This window comes from Mus pahari, chromosome 6, assembly GCF_900095145.1.
Source record: "Mus pahari chromosome 6, PAHARI_EIJ_v1.1, whole genome shotgun sequence".
NCBI classification, from domain to species: Eukaryota; Metazoa; Chordata; class Mammalia; order Rodentia; family Muridae; genus Mus; species Mus pahari.
The window spans coordinates 54,002,326-54,028,165 of record NC_034595.1 but is presented as its reverse complement, the minus strand read 5'-3'; the positions used below and the strand labels follow the sequence as shown (position 1 = coordinate 54,028,165).

The following is a 25,840-nucleotide window of genomic DNA, read 5'->3' as shown; positions in this document are numbered from 1 at the left end:
ACAGTCATTACATCACTAAGCACCAAAACAAAAAGGCAGACCCTTCTGATAAAAACTTTCCATATTTATTATGCTTTTTATAGTAAATGGAAACTATACACACTCCCATTATTATTTCAAAAGGATATAAGTTATGGAAAGATCCGTAATAGATTAATCACAGATGTAGTGGGTTTTTGGTTTGTTTTATTTTTAAATTTAATTTCTATTACACTTAAATTTCTTAAATGACCAATTTTTTTTTTTTTTTTGTCTAGGTCCGAGCCTCGTTTACTTTTTGTGGTCAATTTTATTCATCAGAGTTAATCTTGGTTGTGTATTAGCATGCAACTGAAGGTAATAAATACTGTTTTTTAGTTACATCTTTCAGAACAGCTAAGAAGAAAGTACAAAAGTCTAAAACACATGACAAAATGACTGAGTCAGCATCCAGCACTACCCAGAGTGGAGTGGGGTGGGAGGGGTTGATGGCTGAAAAAAAATGGAAATTTTCCCAGCCCTAGTTTACTGAACTCAAGTACCAAGTTTCCATATTGTATTTGATAAAATGTACAAGGAACAAGACTCCACAAAAACTTCAGGCAGAAGGAATACTTCAAGTTCTAGGCCTTGGAGCAGAACTGTGGAGTTCTATCCAGGACTCCACAGTTAGTACAGAGACAGGCTGGAGTGTAGAGCTGAGACCATGACCCTCCCACACCTGGTCACAAATAAATAAATAAATAAATAGATAAATAAATAAAATAAAATTAAATTAAATAAACAGGAAAGCATAAATGCAGGTAGAATAGATAAATTTTTACTAGTATTATACACTTTTCTGTCTTTGGGGAAAGTCTAATCTATGTCTAGATTGACCTGGAAATTACTTTGTAGCCCAAGCTGGTTTCCAATGCATGGTCTTTTCTACCTCAGCTTATGGGTGTCAGAGTTAAAAGTGTGTGCCACCTAGAAGCCCATTTTTATTTGTAACTAGAGACAGTTTTAGAAGCAGACCCTCTCTGAGAGGGCAACCCACACTTTCCCAGCATCTATCCGTGATGGGCTTTAATGGATTCCTCTAGTCTCTGCTAAAAGGTGAACACAATTCAGCTTCCTCCGAGGCTTTCAGAACATTATGCCAGCATTTTTCTAAGAGAACACATGGAAAAACAAACACTGAAGACATTAAACCTTGGGTCAAAGAACACTGACTTTGACATTGTGTGTGTGTGTGTGTGATTTCTAACAACAGACTGGTAGACATCATCTGTGTATTTGGAAATGGGGGTGGTGCGTATAACAGCAGATCAGAGGACATTGAGTGGCCCTACTCTACTGGACATCGTTGTACTAACATCTACCAATAACCTATTTTATAGAACATGACAGGTAGTTTCATTATTAAATTCTATATTCTACCAAGTATTAAGGAACTTCATTCAGCTTACATTGAAGCATTGTATGAAGAAGCAGTGTTTTATCCTTCATCCAAGAGTAAGGATATAGAAAAAGGATGACAGAGAACAGAAGCTATAGGGCACATAGCACCTTTTCACAGCTCTATATCAGCTTTCTCTGAGAACAGCAGGAATGATACAACTAAGATTTAATTTATTATGTGCCAGACACTGGGCCAAGTGCTTTATGTTATCATCTTTATAAAGATACAAGTTCAACAATGTCAATCAAGTTATATGGTTATGAACTAGCAATCTATAAGTATGTGCCTGCGCTTCCTAACTCACTGACTTGATTACTTACTTATATATGCACATATATTTTCTTTCTTAAAATCTGACTTCAGGTAAAATGTTCATTACCCTGATGCAATGTAAGTTAAGGGCTGAGTAGACAAGAGTACGAGGGATACAGACAGACACAAGGTGAATAAAAGCAGATGGACATTACAGTGTGCTTTAGGAAGTAAGTTGTGTAAGCACTGTAACAGTAAGAGGGCAGTCATATCTGTGTAAGCTAACCAGACACTGGTTAGGAGGAGAGTTCAGACAAGTGACATGGTAAGGACTGGCAGTCGGTTTTCACTCCAAGGTGAAGACTATGCACTCAGGAGGCGAGTGAGTGCAGGCACTCTGGTGAATAGCCTCAATCCCTAGCCCTAGGCTTTGGTGCTCAACTGGGATTGTGTCCAGTGCTTTAAGGTGTATATTAAGGATAGGTTTTGTTAGGAGATTTTTCTTTTATAGTGATATAGATGCAGTTGATAGTAATCTTTCTTCTGATTGTGGTACTGGAATTGTGCTCATGCTTGGTCATTTGAATTTTCACAGAGCAATGGAAAAGGTTAAATTCTGGTACTGGTAATTCACAGCAAACAAATACTTTATAAACTTTATGTGAATAACTTTAACATTTCTATTAATTCCACAATAAACTCTAACCACTTTGTCTAATTTTATTAGAATTCTTAAATATAAGATTTACATATATTACATGTCTTTATACTGACAATATACTGCTATGACCATACACATTAAAGCTCATATCAATAGTACTCACTTGAATTTCATTCAAGTTGAATGAAATTAAAAGTACCTTCGAAGGATTCTACTATTTGAAAAGCTATCTTTAACTTAGTTGATTCTGATCTGAAAGAACTCAAACCGAGGTGAAAGTGAAATTTCTCAAATTTACTGCTTATTTGTGAACAAATTGTGAAAAATTTGTTCATAATTACATTAAAACAACAAACAAGACATACTTCAAACAATGAAAGCTCCAAATGAATTCCCCCACCCCCTGCTCTTGCTTCTATGTAAGCAAATGAATAGTCAGAAAGACAAACTGGTTTATTTCTTTAAAAAAAAAAAGCTGGTTTGGTTCATTGCTATAAAGTTTGTATAAAGTTTAACTACACGAAATCTAACGCACTGTTTAGCTTCAGGTTATGAAAGTTTTAGATCTGGAGCTACTGAAACCTAAGACTTTGCTCTATGTGGAAGTCAGGAGATTCTGAATAGTAAAACTGCTGGAGATGAAAACACATAGGATGAGTTCTATTCTCTTTTTCTTCCCTTTTCTAACCTCGAGAGATTTAAATTAACATTTCCAAAAGGGGAAAAAAATAGCAATGACTGACTACCCTGTTACTTTTAAAGACTGTTCCTGACCTCAAATACAGTAAGAGGCTCTGTAATAATCGATATACAATATAGCCACCAAAAATAAATATAGTTTTCTGGTCAAAGTTTTAAAAAATTGCATAGGCCCCGTGGATAATGCTAGTTTTAGTAACTAAATGATTCCAACAGGACCCTGGCAAGATTTAACTAAATGGTATCAGGACTCCATTCAATCCCCAACTAAATTCTGATACACAGATAATTATTCTGTACCAGCACTGTTTCTGTTACATACTTCTTTTATCATGGAGCATATTAGGTCATACATGTAAGTTTTATTAGAGAACATCTGCTTGTCTTGTGTAATTAATGAAGGGCATAGGTTATTACCTATAGGTACAAATGTGTATAAGCTGTGGTGAGAAAACAAAACTAAACCATAATGACAAGGACAGAGCACATAATTAGCATATAGGTATGGCAACACCAAATCCAGAGAAGGCAGAGAATCCAGATCCCAGAGTGTCAAGTAAAACTCAAACCTGGAACAAACTAACTACTCCAAGAATAATGGCAGTTAGTAAGGTCCAGCCTAACAGGTGGTCTGTGGTAAATAGAAAAAGTCCTACCAAGCAGCTGGTTTTACAGCAAGATTAAGAAACCCAGATTCTCGTTAGTTATATGAGGTTGAAATAAAAGGGCTTATAATTTAGAAAGGTTATTACAGATACTAAATGAAGATATATTAGTGGACATATAATAAAACATGAAATAGGAAAAGCAATTAGATCGTGGTCATAATAGTCTAGGGTAGAAGAACACTTACTGAGGTAGATACGGAGCAAGAACTGGCTGCTGGAGATATTTTAGTGGAGAGGAGTGACAGGCTTATTTATACCCAATGTTGGTAATGAAGGAAAAGTTCTCCCTGGTTCCAGATTTAGGCAACAACGTAAATAAGTATAAGTATGTGTTTAAAGTGACAGTTTTTATAGACAGCAAGAACAAGAAATGAGGGGTACTAAGTTTAGGGGTATTTGCTGAGCTTCTAAAGAAAAAGTCAAGTTGGTGAATAAAACCAGAAATACTAATGTTAATCCAGAAGTACAAACTAAAAAACACTGAGCGGAAACCATGAACTACAAAGTTTGGTAGTTTTCAAACTTGCTTTGTGCACATGTAGACAGACTGGGAGCCCACTCTGGGGAGATCTGCTGTACTTAAGGTCTACTGTATATTCTGATGCAGCTGATCTTCACAGTACATTCTGATCACTTATCCAGTAAAGAAAAGAAGAGAGGTATAGGTCTGGCACCAATAATCAAAATAATATGTAAGACAGGTGTTGGTGGCACATACTTTTAATCCCAGCATTGGGAAGGCAGGGGCAGGTGCATCTCTGAGTTCCAGGACAGCCAATGCTACACAGAGAAACAATGTCTTGCAAAAACATAAAACAAAACAAAACTGGAAACTTTACGTGAAAAAGAATGTGTAGAGAACACTGAAGAAAAAATGGAGTACAGGGAAAGTCAGAGTGAAGAGAGAATATCACTGAGAAAAGTTCTCCAAAATGAAAAGGACTGGTGTCTAAAGGGCAAAGGCAATCCTGATAGCAAGAGACTTAGAAGGAAACGGATGACATCAGCCTATGTACTTACCCTGAAGAGAGTAAATAAAAGATGCAGTAACTGAAGAAAAAAAGGTCCCTGAGAGAGTATTTAGGATTCTTTCATGGTCCACTTCTGATACAGATGTATGTTTTACTGAAAATTACTACCGAATTCCTTTATTTTATCCATTTTTTTAAAGCCTCAACTTCAATTATTAAATACTCCACCTATGGTTATATCAAAATTCCCAGCATAAACAGAGCACCAAGATCTCTGTGCCCCCCTCTCCACATGCTGCACTGCACTGCTTCACCCCCAGTAAAGGTCATTTACCCTTGCAAGGTCCTCTATTTCAGAACTGAAGTTTGTCTCTCCTTCCATCATTTCTTCTTCTTCTAATGTTCGCTCATCATCAAAATCATGAACCAGCATGTCAGCTGATGGATCAAACTCATGGTCCTCTGATGTTGTTGAGCCTCCTAGTAAAGAACATTTTCAGATGTTTTGTTAGCCAGATTCAGTGCATCTTACAGTGTTATTTTAGTATATATGCAGTTTACTTGAATGTATGTCAAAAAGGATTAGAAAAAAGATACAGTAAATGTTTCTGCTTTAAAAAATTATCTTTACTCATCACATTATAAAGAAAAATAAAAGCTCTATCAAGTAAGAATGGTCTTTTGGGCAGAGGGAAGAACAAAACAAAACAATGCTTTAATCACCCAATTAATGTTTGAGTCTCTCTGGTCCCAGAAAATACCATCATCTCTCATAAAATCAACTTTAGGTCAATGACAGGTTGCATATGTTACAGTGGCTATGCTATACAGTCCAGGTATGCGGTAGGCTTGTAGAGGTTTGCTCTGATACCTGCACGACCACCTGAGTTTATCAGTATGTTGCTGTTAAGCAGCATCTGTCTCTCTAGTGGAAATACACATGTTATATCACAGCAGTATCTTGAAAATACACATGTTATATCACAGCAGTATCTTGAAAATACACATGTTATATCACAGCAGTATCTTGAAAATACACGTTATATCACAGCAGTATCTTGAAAACATATTTTAATATTTGAGTAGTTATCCTGAACTTAAACAGTTGATTTTGATCTGAAATAACTTGGAGGTCATAAGAGTAAAATGTATTAAGACAATATATAAAATTTTTAATCAAAGGTAGTTCAAATAATTCAAAGGAACTGCATATCCTAACCAATATTTAGCCTGGCTTGGGGGGAATGCTAGTAGAATCAATAGGGTTATCCTCAAATAGACAAGAGAAGCTGGGAATATGGGTGTTCTGTAGACGTTTCCCACATTTTGATTACTGCCAAACCAAGACTTGAGTCTGGAAAAGTACTGCTTACTTATAAACAAGTGTGCCATGCTAAGGGTTGCATTAACAGACAGGCCAGCATCCTTGCCTCACTCTATTTTAAGAAAATCATTAAGTAAATTGAAGAAACCATGGCGTAGAGATGGATGAGTCTTTGAGTCAACTCTCAAGTTTTCAGAACCATTTCTTTTACCATGTGCCAAATAATATGCACAATTATTTAACAAACATCTCAAAACGCAAGAAATGGTATAAGGTAGGTATTATCACCCCACTTAAAAGGGGGAGGGAGAAAGATGCAAGGCCTAAGGAATGTAAGCAGCATTTCTAAATACAGGACCAGAAGTGACAGCTAAGAAGGAACTGAATCCTAGCTATAACTTCAACTACTGTGCTACATATCTTGTCTCAAAAACCACTTAAGGAACACCTAAGTTTACTAACATGTTTGACCTGTACACCCTGACAGGAAGAAAGCATCTGGCAGACACACTGCTTTTTGAGAAATTGAAAAATGATATTAAATATGAAATAAGTATAAATGCTATTCTATTTTATATTAGATCTTAATCAAAATGAGTTATTAGTCATTATGCAAGTTTCAGAAGGATTTATATAAAAAAACAGAAAAGCATCCTGTCTTAATTTCTTTCTTTTTTTTTTTTTTTAAAGATTTATTTATTTATTATGTGTAAGTACACTGTAGCTGTCTTCAGACACTCCAGAAGAGGGCGTCAGATCTCGTTAAGGATGGTTGTGAGCCACCATGTGGTTGCTGAGATTTGAACTCTGTACCTTTGGAAGAGCAGTCGGGTGCTCTTACCCTCTGAGCCATCTCACCAGCCCCCCTGTCTTAATTTCTTATAAGAGACTATCTTAATTTCATTGGTATTCCAGAAGTTGAATTACTGGACAGGAGAGTTCGCATGAGAGCATGATTTAAGGACCATTAATTGGAGTTTTAGTCTTATCATCTTTTCTTTCACTTTCCTGAAACTTTTCTTAACATTCAGCAATCAACAATGAAGTATTTTCACAGAGCAAGCCACACTTATATTCACCCTTGCAGACTAAAAGACTCCTTTTAATAAACCAAAAAAACTCTATTACTAGAGCTGGAGAGATGGCTTAAGGATTTTTCTTTTGCAGAACACCTGGGTTCAGTTTCTAGCACCCACCTTAACTCAAGTTCTAGAGGATTCCTCTGAAACCTGTGAGTACATGTGCACAGTACATATACATATATACAGGCAAAACACCCACCCATACACAAAAATTACATCTCCATCCCTCTCTTTGGATATTATTAACCTAAGCATAATATAATTCTTATTGAGTATAGATATTGCCAAAAATCATTGCAACTCACTAGAACACAGTTCCAAATCATGTCATATTACTTACCTGAAGTCTTTATCATTTGTCATCATTTGTGACAGTTCTACCTGAAGGCCCATCACCTCACCCCCCCTCTATACTAAATGCGAAAGTATAATTGAGCTCTTTTTATTCCAACTTTTTTCCCAGATACATACCACATATAAACTTTCAAATTTAACTATTTTCTTGCCTTAATTGATGCTTGTTTGGTATGAGTTCTTACTACCTTAATTGATGCTTGTTTGGTATGAGTTCTTACTACCTTATTTGTATGCAGTAAGTAAACATCCTTTTATTGTCTGCCAGATGCTAGAACCATTATTAGGACAGTTTCCAGAGAGGTTGCTCAATAATAAAGATGTCTTTGCTTTGCACAAGTATTTTGCTATGGAATCAAGATAAATCAATCCTTTGTCTTCTACTTTTGGACTACTAAAAGGTATAATCTTTTCAAAGGTAGAGATAACTTTAGGGTAGTGTATCATGTTTACCCATTCAATTACTTTAAAAAAAAAAAAACCTATCCTCTTATAACTCTTACATATACCGATTTTGTACTGTATCTGCACTTTGACACTGACTGAGCCTACAAACAAGTCATTTAGCACAGTCATGTAACAAGACTGCTAGCACTGACTTCCAGGTACAGATGCCATGAAAAGCTGGACAAACCTTTGACAGTTAAATGTGTTCTCCCTGTGAGGGAGGCATCCATCCTTAATTCTATCAATTTCAGTAACACTTTATAATTTGTTGCATAGCAACAAATGTTCTTCCTGGTAAAGTCCTAGTATCTATAAACTTATTGATGAATGCCTTGAAAAGAAAAATCTAAAGATTACATAGACACTAGGAACAAGTAAAATTTATTTCTGTGGTTTTGAAAGAAAAAATAATGGAAATATTTCTTTATCCCACAACCAATATAGTGATGTAACACTTTTCTGACCTCAGATTACTTCTAACTCCTACCATCCTGAACTCATTTACAAACCACAAAGGTAAAAAACTAGTTGCAAAGACCAATATATGTTACTCTGGCATACAAACAAAGGAAGACATTTTTAGCTGAAATAAAGATAAAAGCAAATGTAAAGTAATCACTCAAATTATTTACATTAAATCCAACCGTCAGAACATAACAATTTATGTCCACAGAAAGCAACCTGGTGTATTAAAAAGGACTATTCATTAAGCGCATAAAAAACTTTTTAAAAATTACAATATAAATGTTGACTGCTTCAATATTCAAAACTCAGCAATGTGATGCTACACTTTTGCTAAATATTCAATATGAGATATTTTCAAACAAAACACACCTCAGAGGGATCCCTTCTGAGGAGGGCAACAAAGTGTTCAGTATTGAAGGGAGAATATAAAAATCCTAGAAAAACAGGTACGAGTATATATACAGCCTGAGTATATATACAGCCTACCAAACTCGGATCTAAAAACAAATCCGTATATTTACAATACAACTCCTGCTGAATGGCTGGCTTTCTTTATTTTACTATGCCCCTCATCAGTAAATATGTGAATAGTTTTTTCCTCAAATAAAATGTTCTGAGTATCTTTAAGCTAACTCCTTTTCAAAAGTATTATTTCATATACTTTCAATTAAATAGCTATTTTAAACTGTAAGAAACATATACAGCAAGTGAGGAGAGTGGAAGGAGGGAAGGCGAGGGAGGACAAAGAGGGGAGCGAGCCCAAGCAGGGAGAGCGACTCAGCAGCCTCACCTTACTTTCATGGGCAGGCAAACATTTCATCCATTTCTTTTTCCCCAGAAAAAAAGAAGCATTCAGAAGAAAAGCAAGTGAGATCGCAGTCTAGCTACGCTAGCCTTTACGTTAATAGGACAAGCGCGAGTCAGACAGGATTATAAAACACACGGAAATACTTACCTGGGCTTGAAGACGCAACAGATGGCTGAAGGGAAAAGAAAACAAATTAGCATTTTTGTGTATTATACCTTCATAAACATTGTAAGAACTACTCTGACTAACGACACCAAAACAACAGTAGGTTTTAATGTCTAACACAAACTAAAATTTTTCACATTAATTTTCCCTTCCATTATTCTTAAACCTAAAGAAAAATCTGAAACATTGATTTAGAAGCAAAAATAGTAATATAAAATTAATTCACATTTTACAAATAAATATAGTTTTCAAAAATATATAATTAACAGGTATGATTTTAGCTCTTAACATCCTTAGACATAGGTGTTCTCCTATTTATAGTGAAATAACTATACACAAGTTTGCTAGCAAATGGTCTCTAAAGCTTAAAAAAAAAAAAAAAAATTGGCAAACAGGAGGTAGAAGACCCCACTCCCTAACACCATGGTACTAGGGACAGGACCCAGAGCTCCAGACATGTCCATGCCAGGCAATGTTCTACCGACAACTGTGTCCCCACCTCAGCCTCTAGTAATAAGATGGTTCTGAAGTCCAGGCTAGCAGTGACCTCAACACCCAAGTGCAGAGCCTGCAGGTAGGTGTGCAGCAGCACTAACCACACCATCACTGTGCTGCTCACTGAGTAACAACCACTCACGGGAAAATATGAAGACAACATTGGTAGCAATGGCTTTTACTAATTGCCGCTGGACAGTGTGGGTATTTTATCTCAATTTAGCTAACTTGCAATTATAAACAAATCATCTTTAAACATGGAGTTCCTTCTAGACAAATCCAGTAACATGGGATGCCAATTCACCCAGAACTATGTGTGGATGTTGTGAGAAGGCAGAAATCACTAGCAAAACATGGAGCATGTTATTAAGTTATTTCTTCTATAAACACAACAGGGCCAAGGGGCAAGGCAATAAACAAATGGAGAAAATGTTCAGTTTTCAAGAGCCAGGGATTTAGACAGATCTGTGTGAGGCATTTTAGTTCTACTTTGAAAACTGCCTATGTCATGTTACTGTTGTGAGTGCAGCTCTCCAGATTCCAGTAGTGATCTATGCTGGCTTCTTTGGAGGCACACTTTTGCAAAGGTCCAATTTTCACCTTTAAACTTCTATAAAAGAATAACTCATCCCTTCAGCATGTTTTCTTTACTATCATCATCAAACAAACCCTAACATTGTAGGCAGTCCTATGCATTTCCTACACCACACCATCATTATTTAAAAGTGACCATGACAGAACAGTCAATAGAGTTTAGTTTGGTTTCTCTGATGGGAAGCTGGAGAGCAGGATGCTACAGAAAGAACACTATAACTATAAAAGGGCAGGGCCATATAATTGTGACATAAAACGGGTATTCGCACCACACAAATTATCCATCAAATAAACATTTTAAATCTTTATCCCAACTATAAAATCTAACCTTTGGACAATTACAGAGTTTAATGACTTCATTTGGCGCCAACTTGATCAGTACCAAAGAAAAGTCTCCTTACACTCCTTTCCCTTGCTAAATAATTGTCTGAAACAAATATACATACACACACACACACACACACACACACACACATACACACAAACAACCACATTTTCTTATGGATTAGGATTCAAAGAGAAACCTCCAGAACATTACTTTTTAAAAAACATTCCAATAATGTTTTAGTTTTCTGATTCAAAAAAATCTCTTTCTGAAATCAAGTGTGGTAGCACACCTTTAATCCTAGCATTCAGGAGGCAGAGGGGAGCAGAGCTTGGCGAGTCTGAGACCAGTCTAGTCTACAGACTTCCAGACTAGCCAGAAATACACAGTGAGACCTATCTTGGGGGGTGGGGAGGGTTGGGGGGTGGCAACAACACACATCTTCTGCCTAACAGTAATACTAGTGGACAGGAAAAGGTTTAATGGCATTAGCTGTTATCAATAATGGGACACTGATTATGGAAACTGCATATTTCAGTTTATAAGAACATCTCACCAACAGTGACAATACCATACTGATGAATATTATCAGCAAATAGTTTCCAGCTTGAAATTTTAAAAAGGCCCTAAATACTTTCTACTCCTTAAGGGGCCTATGTTTAGAGGACTGGCACCATTGTTGTTGAATACAGGGTTCTCCACTGAGCACATCTCTTAATGTTTACAGAGAGCTGATATTCTGCTGGACACACTGGGCTTGTTGGAAGGTAGCATTCACAGACTGGAGAGGGACAGTACATGCTAAGTGTCTATACATTTTAGTACTTTATAGTGCAAATAAAATTTTATCAGTTTAGGAGGGAAGGGTGAGACTAGTTTATTGTAACTTATTTATTTTAATCATAAATGTGGCATCAGCACCTTCTCTGCCCACTCATTTCATACAATAGTAAACTTGGGCCATGCACTGAACAGAAGGTTCCATGGTGGCGATAAAGGCAGAGCTGAGGCAGCTCCTCTCTCACCTCTAAGACAAGCCAAACCTCCCTGTTCTCTTCTCTTTTCTTGTTACTTTCTATTTCTAACATCTTTTTACCAGCTCAAAGCATGTTTAAAATATAAAAACAAGTTGGTACTTATCTTGCTTAACAGTTTTATTTCTTTAGGAACTAGTATCCTTATTTAACCATCTTCTTCAAGACATGCTAGATCATTTAGCTTTTAATATTTAAAAAAATTATGAGCACAAGCAAAAAGAATTAGGGAATTAAAATGTCCTTAAAACAGATTCAAACATTATTATTGCAAAAAACTATGAATGAGTGTAACTATTCGGGGTATCTTTTACCAACTTCAACATAGCCTACCATTACACCTATAGGCGTACATCAAGATATATGTGTTCACATGTGTTTGTGTGTATATTACTTATTACTCTAGCTTGTTCAAAGCAAAGAGTTGGGTAAAATTTTTAAATTCATTATTTACACTGTTTAGAAATGACACACTGCTCTTCCAAGTAACAGAACACCATGAGTTTGTAATGAAATGAAGTGACTGAGTATGTATTTGGGATAAAAGAAGAAATACTAAAAAATATATTGGGAGTTTAATAAAATCAATAATAACAGCTACATCCAGGGAATGAGTCAGGAATCAGATATTGCTTAATTTTTAATTGTTTTCATGCATTACTCATTCTTTTTAAAAAGAAAATGAGGATTGTTTTGTAGAGTCCTGTCTTTTAAAATCTTTTTAAAAACTAGTATTTTTAACTATTTGTTAATTATAATTTTAAAAAGTTAGTCTTTTTGGCACATATATGTTTATGTAAGACAGAAATCATTAACACTAGGCAGAGGACGGACATCAAAGATAACAACAGGCTAAAATATAAGCAGGAGCTCTGCTAAACTGCTCCAGTATGCCTCCCCACTCCACAACTGTGTCATGTTTGTTGATAAGGTCATTGTTCTAACCTCAGAGCTTCAACCATGTTCAGTTTTTTGCAATTCTCTAAAACAGAAAACTCTAATTTCTGAGAGTCAAAAACCAAACCTAGAAGAGAGAATAGATAGAATATTGTGATTATTTTTACACAATTATGATCAAAGATTCGCTGTATCTTCAATGCAAAAAAAAAAAAAACCCAAAAAACAAAAAAACAAAACAAAACAAAAAACAAAAAAATTCAGTGACTTTGCCCCTCAAAACAATTCTGTCACCATTTCTTTAAGTGTTGCCACTTTCTTAGGAAGATTGTTGATAAGTCAGATTCATAAAGGATGGAGGAACCAAGCTAAGAGGGAGTGAGGGTATCCTATTCCAGGATGCACACCACAGTGTCACAAACGTCCCACTCTCCTCTCCTCCACACAGGTGTATGTCACTTAAACCTGCCTTTCCTCTCAGGATGCCATTCCTCTACAGACCACTTGAAAGTGATTTCCGAAGGCAGAATAGCATTATGGAAGATAAACACCAGGAACTCAGAAGTCTGGGTTTGGGACTTGACTGTGCTACACAGAGGACAAAAGTGCATAAACACTGACCAGTTTCATTTTCTCTATGGTGAAAAGCCTTACATTTCTTTAAGTGCCTTTAAAACCTAGGTTTACTTTCATTATGCACTACTCAAAATGTGGCCAAAGGATGGGTAAGTTTAATACTGTTTTCTGACTTGATTTTTTTAAATTTATGACTATAGGAAAAGGCTATGCCAGCTGGCATGAAGCTATCATGTGCACGTACATGCACGCGCGCGCGCACACACACTTAAAAGTTATATAGAAAATCCCAAGCAACAGTTAAGTCATATCAGAAATTGATTAGTTTCACCAACATTACCTTAAATTAACTCACTTCTTTTATTTCTCCCACCTAGGTTATTAACAAGTGTGCTGGCTCTTAGTCCCACCAAATTAAGTATTTTAAGACTCAGGCATCACTGGAGTTCCTATTGAGGATAGCTTTGAGGAACAAATAATAAACAATGAAAATGAAACTCATCACCACTATAGACAATTGCTTATAGTTTTAATTCACTGCTATGAAAGAGGGGAAACTAACCCTGAAGAGAAACAACTCCATCCAATTCCTTAAAAACACACAAACCAAAATCCAAGTAAATTCAAATAATGCTAAGCAAGGAATATGGGTTTTGTGTGTGTGTGTGCGCAAGTGAAAGCTGGATGGATGTGACAGTAAGCAAATGTATGATTATTGTTGAAAATATTTACTGTAAACTAATACATTGAAGAAGTTCATTTAAATATTTTGTTAGAGATGTGAAATTCAGGTGAAAAAAATGATCTTAAATTGTACTGTGGCTTTTTTTTTTCTTTTAGAATCCATCTATGTTTACATACTCTGAAATTTAAATGAAAAAATTCTTTGTTCCCAAAGGTCCCTGCACCACACTCCTTTAAAAGCCCTAAGGATCCACTATTTTTTCCCCTCATTTTTTTTCCTCCTCACTGACTTTGTAAAACTGTGACTACTCTGTAATTTCCTCCTGTTTAGTATAACTAGGAGAGCCTGCTTCAGTAACCTTACAGTATGTAATCTTAAGGGATAATAAACTGAGAAATATTACAAAAAAGAACTATAATGGGGAACATGTACTAACTCTTCTGTGTACAACGAACTCATTCAATTACCACAATTGAAGAACCACTAAATATAGTCTTCCTATGAGTTCACGAAGATGACAAAGATCCGTATAAAAATGAACTACTACCTACTCCAATCATATTTAATGCCAGTTATAGTTCACAAATCGAGTACTTTTTTTTTTTTTTTCGAAAAATAGGGTCAGGCTCATTCTCTGAAGTGGAGGAGAACAGAATACTTAAGATTTGGTCTGAAGCCTCACTTCTTTAGTAAGTATCAAGTCCCCCTACATTTAAAAATAAATGGACACTGCCCCAGTTCCCCTTAATCCAGAGTACAACAGTTCAGAATACAAAATGTTTGCTGCATACATCATCAACAATAACCCCATGAGAAGTCTACACGGAGGTAAAACATTGTTAACCAATCATCTCGCCACCATTATTTTTTTAAAATTACTGTTCTTAAAAAAAAACAAAAAACAAAACCCTCAATTATTAAAAAAAACTGAGACAAGGAAAATTATAAATTTACTTTTCTCTTCACCTATTTTAGGATATTTCTGTTGATATGTAAAGTTCCTTCACTCCTCTAAGTTTATGAGACCCTTGGGTTCTATCCTACACAGCCAAAGCAAAGGGCAACCTATAGGCAATTTAAGAATATAAAATATATACCAGGTCATTAAACAATGCAATGAAAATGAAAGTCAAGTCCCTAAGATTGACCCATCCAGGTGTTCCTGCAAGCCCCAAATCTTCCCTCTCCACATGATGGGACACCTAAGAGCAGCTTACACTAGAGAACAAGAAGCGGCTACGGTGGGCACACTTCTCCCATTCTCACACGAATGCAGCCACCTTTCATTTCTACAACAAAAAAACTGCATGCTGGCATTCAGTTTTTTGGTGACATTTCTTTAGGTTTCAGTGTTTTCATATCAATAACGTGCAGTGGAGTATGACTGTCCAACCACACAGACCTAAGGCCACAGTACCGCAGTGTAGCAAATACTACATATATCCAGTAGATTTTCAGCAAACAGGAGTCCAGTGAAGGTTAGCTGATAAGATGCCTGAAAATCCAGCTATACACTCTACTTCCTCTTGTAGCACAGGAGCCCAGGGAAGGCAGGCTGGTGGATCACACCCAGGCACATTTACGTCAAATAAAAGTAATTCGTTCACTACTCATGTCTTGCAATTCTTTAACTAGGAATAGGAAAAAAAAAAAAAAAAAAAAAAAAACCCGCAACACAACTAATGCATTTTAGCTCTAAGTAACATTAAGTGTTCTCAATACTGGCAGCAAACAGTCCTGCTACCAGTAATTTCTTCTTCCTTTAGTAGTAAATAAATAAATAAATAAATAAATTTCAGAACACAAATCTAAAGGTCATTTTATAACACAAGAAGAAGTTTAACACCCTAAAAACTACTCCAGGAAGCTTGACTGGTACAGGAAAGGCATCATCTTATGTTTCTGTACCCCAAGGCTTAAGGATATTATGGGTAAACAAAAGTCACTCTACTTCATTTAGCAAATGAAGGAGTTGAAAAATGAGAACTAAGTGGTAAATAAAATCAAATACTTCCTCAATCTATTTTTGGGTGCCCTCGACAGAAAAACATGAAGATGTTTAGCAATCTTATTGCTTTATTAATCAAGTATTTACAAGACTTGCCTCAAGAGAGATCCCAAAAAGTCCAAATATAACAACAAGAACTCAGGGGGAACAAACAGTAACGAAATTCACCGATTAAAAATTGAACAAACCACAGAATCGATGGCTTAAAACCAGACACAATATTAAAATTTCCTACAGCACATTCTAAGAACTAATTAAACCTAAAGCAACTTGCTAGCCTACCAATCTGAGAGCGCTAACCAAAGGAACTTGTTTACTAGGAAATGAAGCTAAGGCTGGGGGGTGGGGGGGATGTGGCTCCGTAGTAGAGCGCTTGCTTGCTTATCTGCCTTGCACAAGAACCTTGGGTTCTATCCTACAGCAGAGGGACAAGAGAAACAAGAAAAGTTTTATCTAAGAAAAGCAAAATAAAAGGTAAATAATTACAGGCACCTTTGATTTGTAAGTTTTTAGCCTAGTCGGTTCAGGAGCTATAGCGTGGAAAAGAAACTTGGAGGTTCTGCCAGGGGGAAGAGTCCCAAGCTTGAAGCTGGATAGGGCCTACTGGGTTAATTTCTCCTGCTCACCTCTCCACTAGCAGGAAAACTACTCAACTAACCGAAGGTGTGTCAGCCTGCTGTCCCCCTACTAGACTGCAGGTCAGCAGTCGCGGGCGGGGGTGACGCGGGCTGGCGGGAGCAGCGACTTCTGGGCTCGCGAGGGAAGAAAGTTCGCGGGAGCAGGCAGAGAGGGGTCCGGGGGCCGCGCGGGCCGGCCGGCCGGCGAAGTTGCGACACGGGCGGCTTCCAGACGGGCACCCTCGCCCGCTCCTCCCGCAGCAGCCGCCTCCCAACTGCCTCAAGTGCGACGGCGCCTCTGCGCCCAACTTAGTTTCGGGAAGCCCAGCCGAGCGGCCCGGCCGGACAACAGGTGGGCAGCGGCGCCGCAGGCCCGGCCCGGGCAGGCCCGCGCCTCCCGCCCGCAGCCCCTCCACCGAGGCCCCGCCGGGGAGGGGCGCTCGTTCTTACCTCCGCCATGTTGGCCGCGCCACCGGGTCACATCGCCGCGGCGGGTCGCGGCCAGAACCCGGATGTGCGCCTGGGCCGCGGGGCTCCCGCTGCCTTCTCCGCCGCCGCTTCGGCGGGAACGCGCAGGAGCCGCCCGAGCGCGCCACCACACCCCGCTCCGCCCCCTCGCGGCGCCCCGCTCGGCGGGACGGGAGGGGAGAGGCCGGCGGGCGCGCGCGGAGCAGGGAGCGCGCGATCCCGCGGCCGCCCCCCCGGGGGAGCGCGCGAGGGGCGGGCCCGGACGGGCCCGGGGCAGTCCGAGCGCGAGGTCCTGAGAGGTCCCTTCTGGGTACTCACTTTGCAGGAAAAAAATACCTCCTATTCTACCGGTCGGTCACTTCTGAAGTGCTTTTGCGGGAAAAGAGATGTTGCCCGGACGCAACAGCAACACGAAACGCTCTGACAAATACTTCCCCTGGTGATTCCTAGCAAGAAAACTTCAATTCCCCCAAATCGGCACAGCGCAAAGATGAAGAGCAGAGAACATGACATTTTCTTCACTTTTTAGCAACACAGCTCTGCAACGGATGAATTTTTGCACAACTACACAAAAGTTTCCAATGTAAAGTAATGCTCTTGTATGGATATGCCTACTTGACTGCACAGAGACAGAACGTACATATTTGTAATGCCTAAAATACTTGCAAGTAGAAAGTTTGTTTTAATGCACTGCTAATTGACCTTGAGGTCCATACTGACAATGGCCAGGGCCAATGATTTATCTAGGTTCCTTAAGCAGATAATTTAGGCAGATATTAAAATGGGCATTAAGTTTAAAAGTTTTTTTTTTTCTTAAAAAAGGCCAGCGTTTTTTTCTGACATGATTAAGTTTTTCAAAAATAACTACCAAAAATCAATCAGTTAAATGATACTCATTACCTCTGAGGAATATACCATGGTTAAAAATACATTGCACAAATGTGTACATACAACTTTCTTAAACATCATACTTATAATGCAATATGGGAGAATGCTGTTTTCTGAAATTATTTCTATTTCCTTAAAATTCTAGATTCCATCAAGCCTTTTCCCATTTCTTAACAGTGGACATGAACTTGAAGTCTTAAGCCCAATAACAATTTGTGCATGAATAAACTGCATGTATAGGTATACGAAGTAGCTGCTAAGTGAAAGGACATTACCTTGTAATTTGACAGGAAAAGAATCCAGAGACAGTCTGTAAACCAATTAAACATAAACATCTGATGCACATTTTCTACTGAAAGAAAAGCAAGGGAAAGAAGAGAAAGGAAAACTTTTAAGGTTCCCAAATCTACAAACAATTCTTACCATTAACTGCACTTGTTAATAGTATTTTCACTTTATTTTAAAGACTATATAAGCTTCCTCCCCCCACAAATTCTTGGAGGGAAATAAATTATTTTAGCACTGATACAGTTTTATTAAGTTAAGGGACTACCTTGGACTTTTAAAAATGTCAGCTCTTATCCAAATAGTTCTCACTGGATGAAGAAAAAAAAAAAACCTGAAGACAAAAACCAATGGATGTATGTGGGCACAGGTAAAAATAATAAAGGGCTCAGGGGAGAGTTTGCACTAAAATATGCAAGGTAAATACATGTGGATTTTCGCTGGCCACTAAAGGGAAAACTGGAGTATTGCTGAATTTTAGTATTATAGTACAAGTTGCTTTAGTCTATTGAGTCTTTGATCCTTCAGCTAAAACATCAATAAAAATTTCAACTATGGTAAAGAGCAGACTCAAGATTCCTTAAGCTACTTACTGAGACCTCAAAGTCAGAAAATCAGGCACTTACTGTTAAATGCCTTTAAACTAATTGATATTTCCAATCAATATTATTACCATTAAATGGCATTATCCTTTGTAGGGGAAAATTCCCTCTACATATTCCCTCTTAGAAAAATAAAGTGTTCTGGGGTGTTTCCTAGACATTCTAGAGATGAGGAGAAATAGATTTAATCCTGTAGGTCACACATAACACATTACTATTGAGCTCAGTATACTTGCACTTCATTCTCTCCACAATCCCATTGTTCAGAGTCAAAGAAGCCACCTTCAGAAAAGCTATGTCCTTCTGGAACCCTCCTTACCCCTTTGGTATGGGTAACAATTCACTAGCCCTATCTTTGTTAAGTAGGGCTTGCCATCCTCAGTCCGGTAAGATCTGTCAGGAAGTTCTGCTGCCAACTTCCCTGCCAGCCCCTGTTTAGACTTCCAGAGACTCACTATACCTCTTGAAGAGGCTACCTACTGATTTCAAAAACAGTCCAAATGCTTGGCTCATTCTCCCCTGCCTTAAAAGCGAAAAGTTACTACTTCACTGATTTCACCCATCACTCCTAGTTCTTCAGCACTCTGCATAAATCCAAGAGGCATTCTCTTTGTACTCAAATGTAAACAGCCAAAATTTATACTTGGGCTCACAAAAAAGAAAACAAAAAACATGTATCTGAAAGCAGGACATGGCAGAGTAAAATGCACAGGAAAAATTCACCAACAACCTGATCGAAATCATTAGAATTTATTAATGTGACATCCATTAATATCTAATGTAGTTAAGTCTGTTAAGAGTTCTATATTAAAATGTTTAAGTTAAACTAAAAAATAAAACTGTAGCTAATTCCAACTTTTATGCAAGGTTTTTGGTTACTAAAAACAAAGAAAAAAAAAGGAATACTAGATTAGGCCTAAAAAAACCTAAGAAGCCTCCTTATTTTGAGGAAAATTAATATTAATTTTTACCATGTTAAGCTACTCACAACTATTCTCTCCAGTTGTGTATTTTTTTATGGCAATTACTGAATTCTCAATGCAAACATAAAATGAGGGCTTGGGGTATAACTCCGTGGTAAAATACTTGCCTAGCATATGAGGCCCTGGGTTCAAACTCCAATACTATAAAAAAGTTATTAAACAGCTTATAGTAGCTATACGGGATATATGTATGACAGTGCATGTATGTGTATGTATGCATGATGCACACACATGCATGCACTCACAAATACACACACACTCTCTAGTTGCTAACAAATATACTTAGGATCACAATTAGACTTCAATTACTTCAACCAACAAAAACTACCTGACAACTGACATCTGCCTAAGATATACAACCTTTTATTCAGCAATTACACCTGATTCAAAAACTAGTAATATGTCTGTGCTTTATAGGCATAACTGTTTAAGCAACTCAATAAGTGTCTCTCAAAGTACACCAAGAAATACATGTAACATTTCCAAGTCCACAAGTCCTCTTTGGAAACTATTTTCTGAACTCCATCCTAAAACTTTTCTTAGGAAATACAGCCTGTACTGCATGTGTGAAGACAAAGTACCTAGAATCATATTCTTCTTCAATGACATCTGATCTTATCTTGACTTTAGAAGGCAGACTACAGGTTGCAAAGCACAGCAGCACATTACATATGGGGGCTCCACAACCAGCAGAAATCTTTTCGTTAGTTCTTTTATTAATGCCATCCTAAAACACATAGAGAAATTTGGGTCTTCAAAGAACAGTTTGGGTTCCTTTCATAATTTTTGTTCATATAATTTCATCCAATGGCCTTATTTTATCATCTTATCAATATTTGCAAACTTGTTATAAATCTTAACGTTGCTGATGTCACTTTAATATCACCCAAAGTCTGGAAGGGCTGGCCATTAGCACGCCTACAACACTAGCACAGACAATATTCATGTTTTTATTACACGAGGGAGCTTGCCTTTGCCCTCCCTTCATCTCCAGTCGTGCCCTTGCCTACCAGCATCACATCCGTCTTGTCTGCATTGAACCTCAACCAGTTGGTTCTTAACCACGTCCGAAACTCAGCCAGGCACTGGGAGAATCGAGCCACCACACCATCTGGATTAAAGGAAAGAAAGCCTCAGTAGCGAAGAGAGAGAAACAAGTTACCTCAAGCTCACTCAGTCTCACATTTTCAAAAGATGTCCGAGAACCAGGTCAACCGCCCCGTGGGAATTTCAGCAAAAAGAAACAAAAATTGAGTCCTGCAATTTATAAGCAATGCTAAGGATTACAAAGGACCCAATAATTACATTTCTGTATTTCACCCATGATTTGAGAAAAGTCTAGTCAATTCCGGGTCATCTCCGTTAAGCCTTAGAAACCTAGCTGGTGTAAAAATTACAAAAATTTGCCTAAGGTCTTCTGCAAAATTACAAAAATTGAGGTTTAATAGAAAAACTGAAGCTCTCCCCGGGAGTGGGGGAAGAGACTTGTCCAAGGTCACACAACATGCAAGGACCAGAGATGGGCACCAGGCCAGCAAGCATCTACATTACAAGCTAAAAGAATAAGGCCACTCGCGGAGGGATAGGCACTGACTGGGAGCGGCTGGTTCCCTGCAATGCTGTCTCTGAATCTCTCGGCCCTCTAGCTCCCTCCGACAATGGCAGGTTGACCCAGGTTGCGCCTATCACCTCAAGGGATGCTCTGCTAAGAGAGCTAACCACCACTGGCTGGACAGCTAGAGAAATCAGGGGCACAGAGGTGGAGCCACGGGGGAGTGGCCAGGAAGCCACACCCCTGCCGCGGAGCGAGGGCCGACCGAAAAGGGCGGAAGCTGGCCTGCCCGCCCCGCAAACTCACTCCGCAGCGTAATCCCGGCGCGCCGCGGAAGCAGCGGAAGATTGGCGCCGCCGCCGCCACCGCGAAGGCCGAAAAACCGGGCAGGGGCGGGGCGGAAACTACGCATGCGCGCCAGATGGCAGCGCCTCCAAGCCGCCAGCCCTCCCGGTCCACTCCGGGCAGCCCCGCCCCGGAAGTTCAGAGTCTTCCGGGCGGCGCTCTGCCGTGGGGGGAGGGGAAGTGGGGAAAGGAGACTGCGAGCGCTCCTGGGGCCCCGGTTCCCGATCGAAGGATGGCTAAGATGGTTTGTGGAGGCTGCACTTACAGCCGCCGCTGCTGCTGCCGCCTCCGCTGCTGCCGCCGCCGCCTGGAGACGCCCCATCCATCCGCCTGCAGCCGGGAGCCTCGCAGCCTGGGAGGGGCTTGGGGCCTGGGCCGCCCGCCTCCTCCGAATCGTCGGCCAAGCTTCCTCCAGCTCCACCAACCCTCTCCCCTCCCCTCCGCCTCCGCCCTCCTCCTCCAGCTCGAGCGGCCAGCCAACCGCGCGGCCGCTTCTTGAGCCGGGCTCCGCGGTCGCCATGGCGCCCGGCAAACATTCCTGAGCTGCTGAGCGGGCAGTTGGGAGTCCGGGCGTCGCAGAGCCACCGCTGGGGAAGGGGGCGCCGAGCCCCGGTCTAAAAGTCATCACCATGCTTAGCTCTCCGACGAGCACCCGCAAGCAGGCCAGCTTCGCCGCGTAAGTTCCGCACTAGATCCGTGTGGTCGGTTCCTCTAGATCCCGGAGACAGACAGCCCTTCGGTTTGGAAAGGGGTTCCCAACGCATTCGATCCCGCGGAGCCTCCAGGCAGCTCCGGATCCTCTGGCTTAGTTCGGTCTGTGTAAAACCCCAGCTACCGTGCTCGAGCGAAGAACCGGGGTTTGTCGAGGACCACCCTGCTTATTTCTTCCAAGCGCTTTTTCTTGTATTCTTTCATTTGGTCTTTCAACTTCCAAGCTGTCTCGTTGTGTTCTGGCCCTTGGTCTCTGAGCAACCCAAGCTAATTTTAATATGTACGCCTGCAGAGGACTTTTTTTTTCATCTCCTCCTGCCAGCTTGCCTTAAGACTCTTAACTGCTTAGTACAGGCCGCTAAGCTAGGAGAAAGGCCCAAAGATATGTGGACTCGTGCGGCATTGAACTTGGAAGTGGTTCCTTTGAATTTTCCTTAAAATATACCCCCTTTCATGCTTGAACATTTCAGTGGTTTTGCGGTCTTCCCAGACCAGCCACATCTTTTCTTCAATCCTCTGCTCAGCTAATTCGCCCTTTGAACGTACTGAAAGTTCTGAGGAGAGAACCTTGCATTTGCCCTTGAGTGAAGTGCCCAGCCGTACATCGCTTCACCAAAAAAGCGCTTTTCTATAGCTAACAACAGTCAGTTGGCACTTTAGTTGTTAACTAGCCTATCACCAGCTTTGATCTAAATGACCACTTAACTGAGTTTTGAAAAGCTTCAGTTAGCTAATAGGACACCACTCATTCTTCAATCTTCACTAGGCGCGTGTCTAGTTTCTGCTATTATTTTCATGTACCAATGTCTGTCTGTGTATATCTAGATCAGGTCCTCTCTCCCTGGGTAGCCCTGGCTGATAAGGAACTGGTTTGAAAGTGCTGGGATTAAATAAAGGCTTGGGCCACCTGCCTGGTCTTCTTTTTCAAAATAGTTTACTTATCTGTCTCCTTCCTAAATATGTGTTGTGGAGGCAGGTGGTTCACTTCGTTGTTGCCTTGTGCCTTTCAAAGTTAAGTATAGGCATGATTCACAAGTTTTCTTATCTCTCCAAGATCTCTCTCAAGAAAAAACTGAAGCAGTTATACCTAGTGTGCTCAAAATTCATCCGCAGCGCTGTAATTTACTGCACCTTTGTTTCCAGGACACAGCCATCCCCAGTTCATTATGCAGCCCTGCACTTTCTCGGGTACTGTGCAGTGAGGGCCACTTCAATTCGCCAAGTAGCTGTGCTATCCAGACCTAAGAGTTTCCGCATTGGAATAGCTGGCTGAATAGTCTGCTCAAAACTTCCTGAAGCTTTTCCCTTTCCCTCTGAGTAACTGCTCCCTTTCTTCCAAGTTCCCACGGGATCTGGCTTTGGATTATGCCCCTTGAGTATGACAGTAATATCCCGCAGCGCGCGCGCACACACACACACACACACACACACACACACACACACACACACACACACCAGGAACGCTGTATTCCCATTTCTAACCCGGGGAATTTACTGTCCTTTGGAATGAATAGTGTATGCCAGATAACCTCAGGATTCACTTATTTGTGTCAGCTGTCTCCTTGTGGGAAATAATACTTTCTTTCCCAGCATCAGCTCCACCCTTACGTTACGCTTCGAGTTTATCCCCATGAGTATATTATATTCTCTAGGTTTTTTTCCTTAGTCTTTCAAGGCAGGGTTTCTGGAACTCTCTGTAAACCAGGCTGGCTCTAATTCACAGAGCTCTTCCTGCCTCTGCTTCCAAAGTACTGGGATTGCGGGTGTGCACCACCACCCCCAGCTCATATTATGTCCTCTTTTGTGCACTGCTGTAGACTCTTACCTAGAATGAAGAACGTCTTTAATACACATTTGTAAACTGAATAAGTAGATACATTCTCATTTGTAGCTTGTTACTGGTTTTTCTTGTTTAATTTCTGTTTTGCCTTTATGGAGATATTAAAGTGAAACTAAATTAAATTTATACAAATTAAGAAAAAATGATATAATTATTAATCTTATTAATGCAAAATGAACACAAAAGCTACCATGGTTTTCATTTCAAAGGGGATAAGATTGGCTTACTCTGGAGCTTAGTGTGAGTGACCATGGCCCGGGAACACACATTCAAATTTCCCCAAATACCAGGTTCCAGTGTGGTAAACGTCTCATGAAACTTGATAGGAATGACAAGTCATAAGTCAAGGCACTTTTTACATACACTGGTGGAAAGGGATGCTGGTAGGTTTCAGCAGAGTGGGGAACTTTCTGTCATAGCCCTTGGGTACACTGATACCATTCTTAAGGCCTTTTAGTTGGTAGGAATCAGTGGTCTGCCAGTACATTCCAAAGGATTTCACCTGGTAATCAAAAGGATGTGGTAGGCAAGAAAAGGCAATTGAGGGCCATGGGTAAGGAAGTTGTAAATAGGCTCTGTACCCAAAACATTACAACCTCCCCACAACCCGTGAGGTTTCACCTGTTAATCAGCCTTTGTAGATTGTTCAGTGGAAGGTGGGGCTTCTTTCTCGAAACATTAGCTTGCACACTTACAGTAGCTGAAATTTGGAAATTTAAAGAATGGCGTTTGTAATAAATGCATGGTCCTTAACCAAAGACAGGATAAGATTCGAGATGTGAACTACCATAACTACCTGACTAACACAACGTTTCAAGCCTAGTTAGTGCTTTAACTTACTGTTGCTCATTTTTTTTTTTTTAGAATTTATCTCTATTTTATAAAATATCTCTTGAGGAATTTACCAATTTTTTGCTTTCTTGTTTTTTCCACATTGCAATCTTCCTATTAGCTTCTTCACAAACATACGCCCTCCCATTGTGCTAAAAACAACCTTTAACAAGTTTACCCCTTTCTCTATCCAGTTGTTTTATTCCAGTTCCTTACACATTCTCATCTTGTTGTTTATTATTTGAATATTCATTTGTTTATTGTTATAATTTAAAGAGAGGTGGGTATATGGCAAAGACCTGACAATGAGATTACTCTTCAAAATGAGCTGAACTAGAGAGAGCCTCACTACTATTGAGTTGGCTGGGGGAATATGGGAGGGGGCATGACTGGGCCTTGAAGCAGGGGAACATTAGAAGATATAGAGCATCCTACACGGACGGACACAGCATGATGAGACTTTGAAGGAGAGATGGAGAAGAATATTCAACTTCAGAATCTCAGAAAGAAGAGATGGTGACCAAGTATAGCATAGCAGGAGTCCTGAAGAAATTAGCCTTCAGATCCCAAGGGCAGAGAGACTTCTGGTTCCCAAGACAGGCCATACCTAGGTATCTAGTCAGGCCTGCCGAGCCCCCACTAGGAAGGACCATGATTAGCCTTCTGACTCATGGCCACAGTTCAGTAGGCCTTATTATTCTGTTGTGTCCCAGAGAAAGCTCTCTCTCTCTCTCTTTCTCTCTCTCTCTCTCTCTCTCTCTCTCTCTCTCTCTCTCTCTCTCTCT

At 39.7% G+C, this 25,840-nt stretch overlaps 2 protein-coding genes across 14 annotated transcripts in view; one reads left to right on the top strand and one right to left on the bottom strand.

The window, feature by feature from the left end:
* Mier1 (MIER1 transcriptional regulator) overlaps window positions 1-22,129 on the bottom strand; it is a 51,339-nt gene extending 29,210 nt beyond the window's left edge. Inside the window, exons 1-7 of one of the 13 annotated variants that reach the window (XM_021199667.2) lie at window positions 21,939-22,017; window positions 20,787-20,887; window positions 18,182-18,255; window positions 9,302-9,326; window positions 9,137-9,172; window position 7,078; window positions 5,009-5,154 (exon numbers count right to left, since the gene is read on the bottom strand). In XM_021199667.2, the coding sequence (XP_021055326.1) occupies window positions 5,009-5,154; window position 7,078; window positions 9,137-9,172; window positions 9,302-9,326; window positions 18,182-18,255; window positions 20,787-20,887; window positions 21,939-21,999 (444 nt within the window). In that variant the 5' untranslated portion in view covers window positions 22,000-22,017. The other 12 variants (XM_021199669.1, XM_021199670.1, XM_029540457.1 and 9 more) reach the window with 12 other exon arrangements.
* The window catches only part of Wdr78 (WD repeat domain 78), a 73,331-nt gene continuing 69,543 nt past the window's right edge, over window positions 22,053-25,840 (top strand). Inside the window, exon 1 of the mRNA XM_029540456.1 lies at window positions 22,053-22,349. Coding sequence (XP_029396316.1) covers window positions 22,303-22,349 — 47 coding nt within the window. The 5' untranslated portion in view covers window positions 22,053-22,302. The remainder of the gene's footprint in view (window positions 22,350-25,840) is intronic.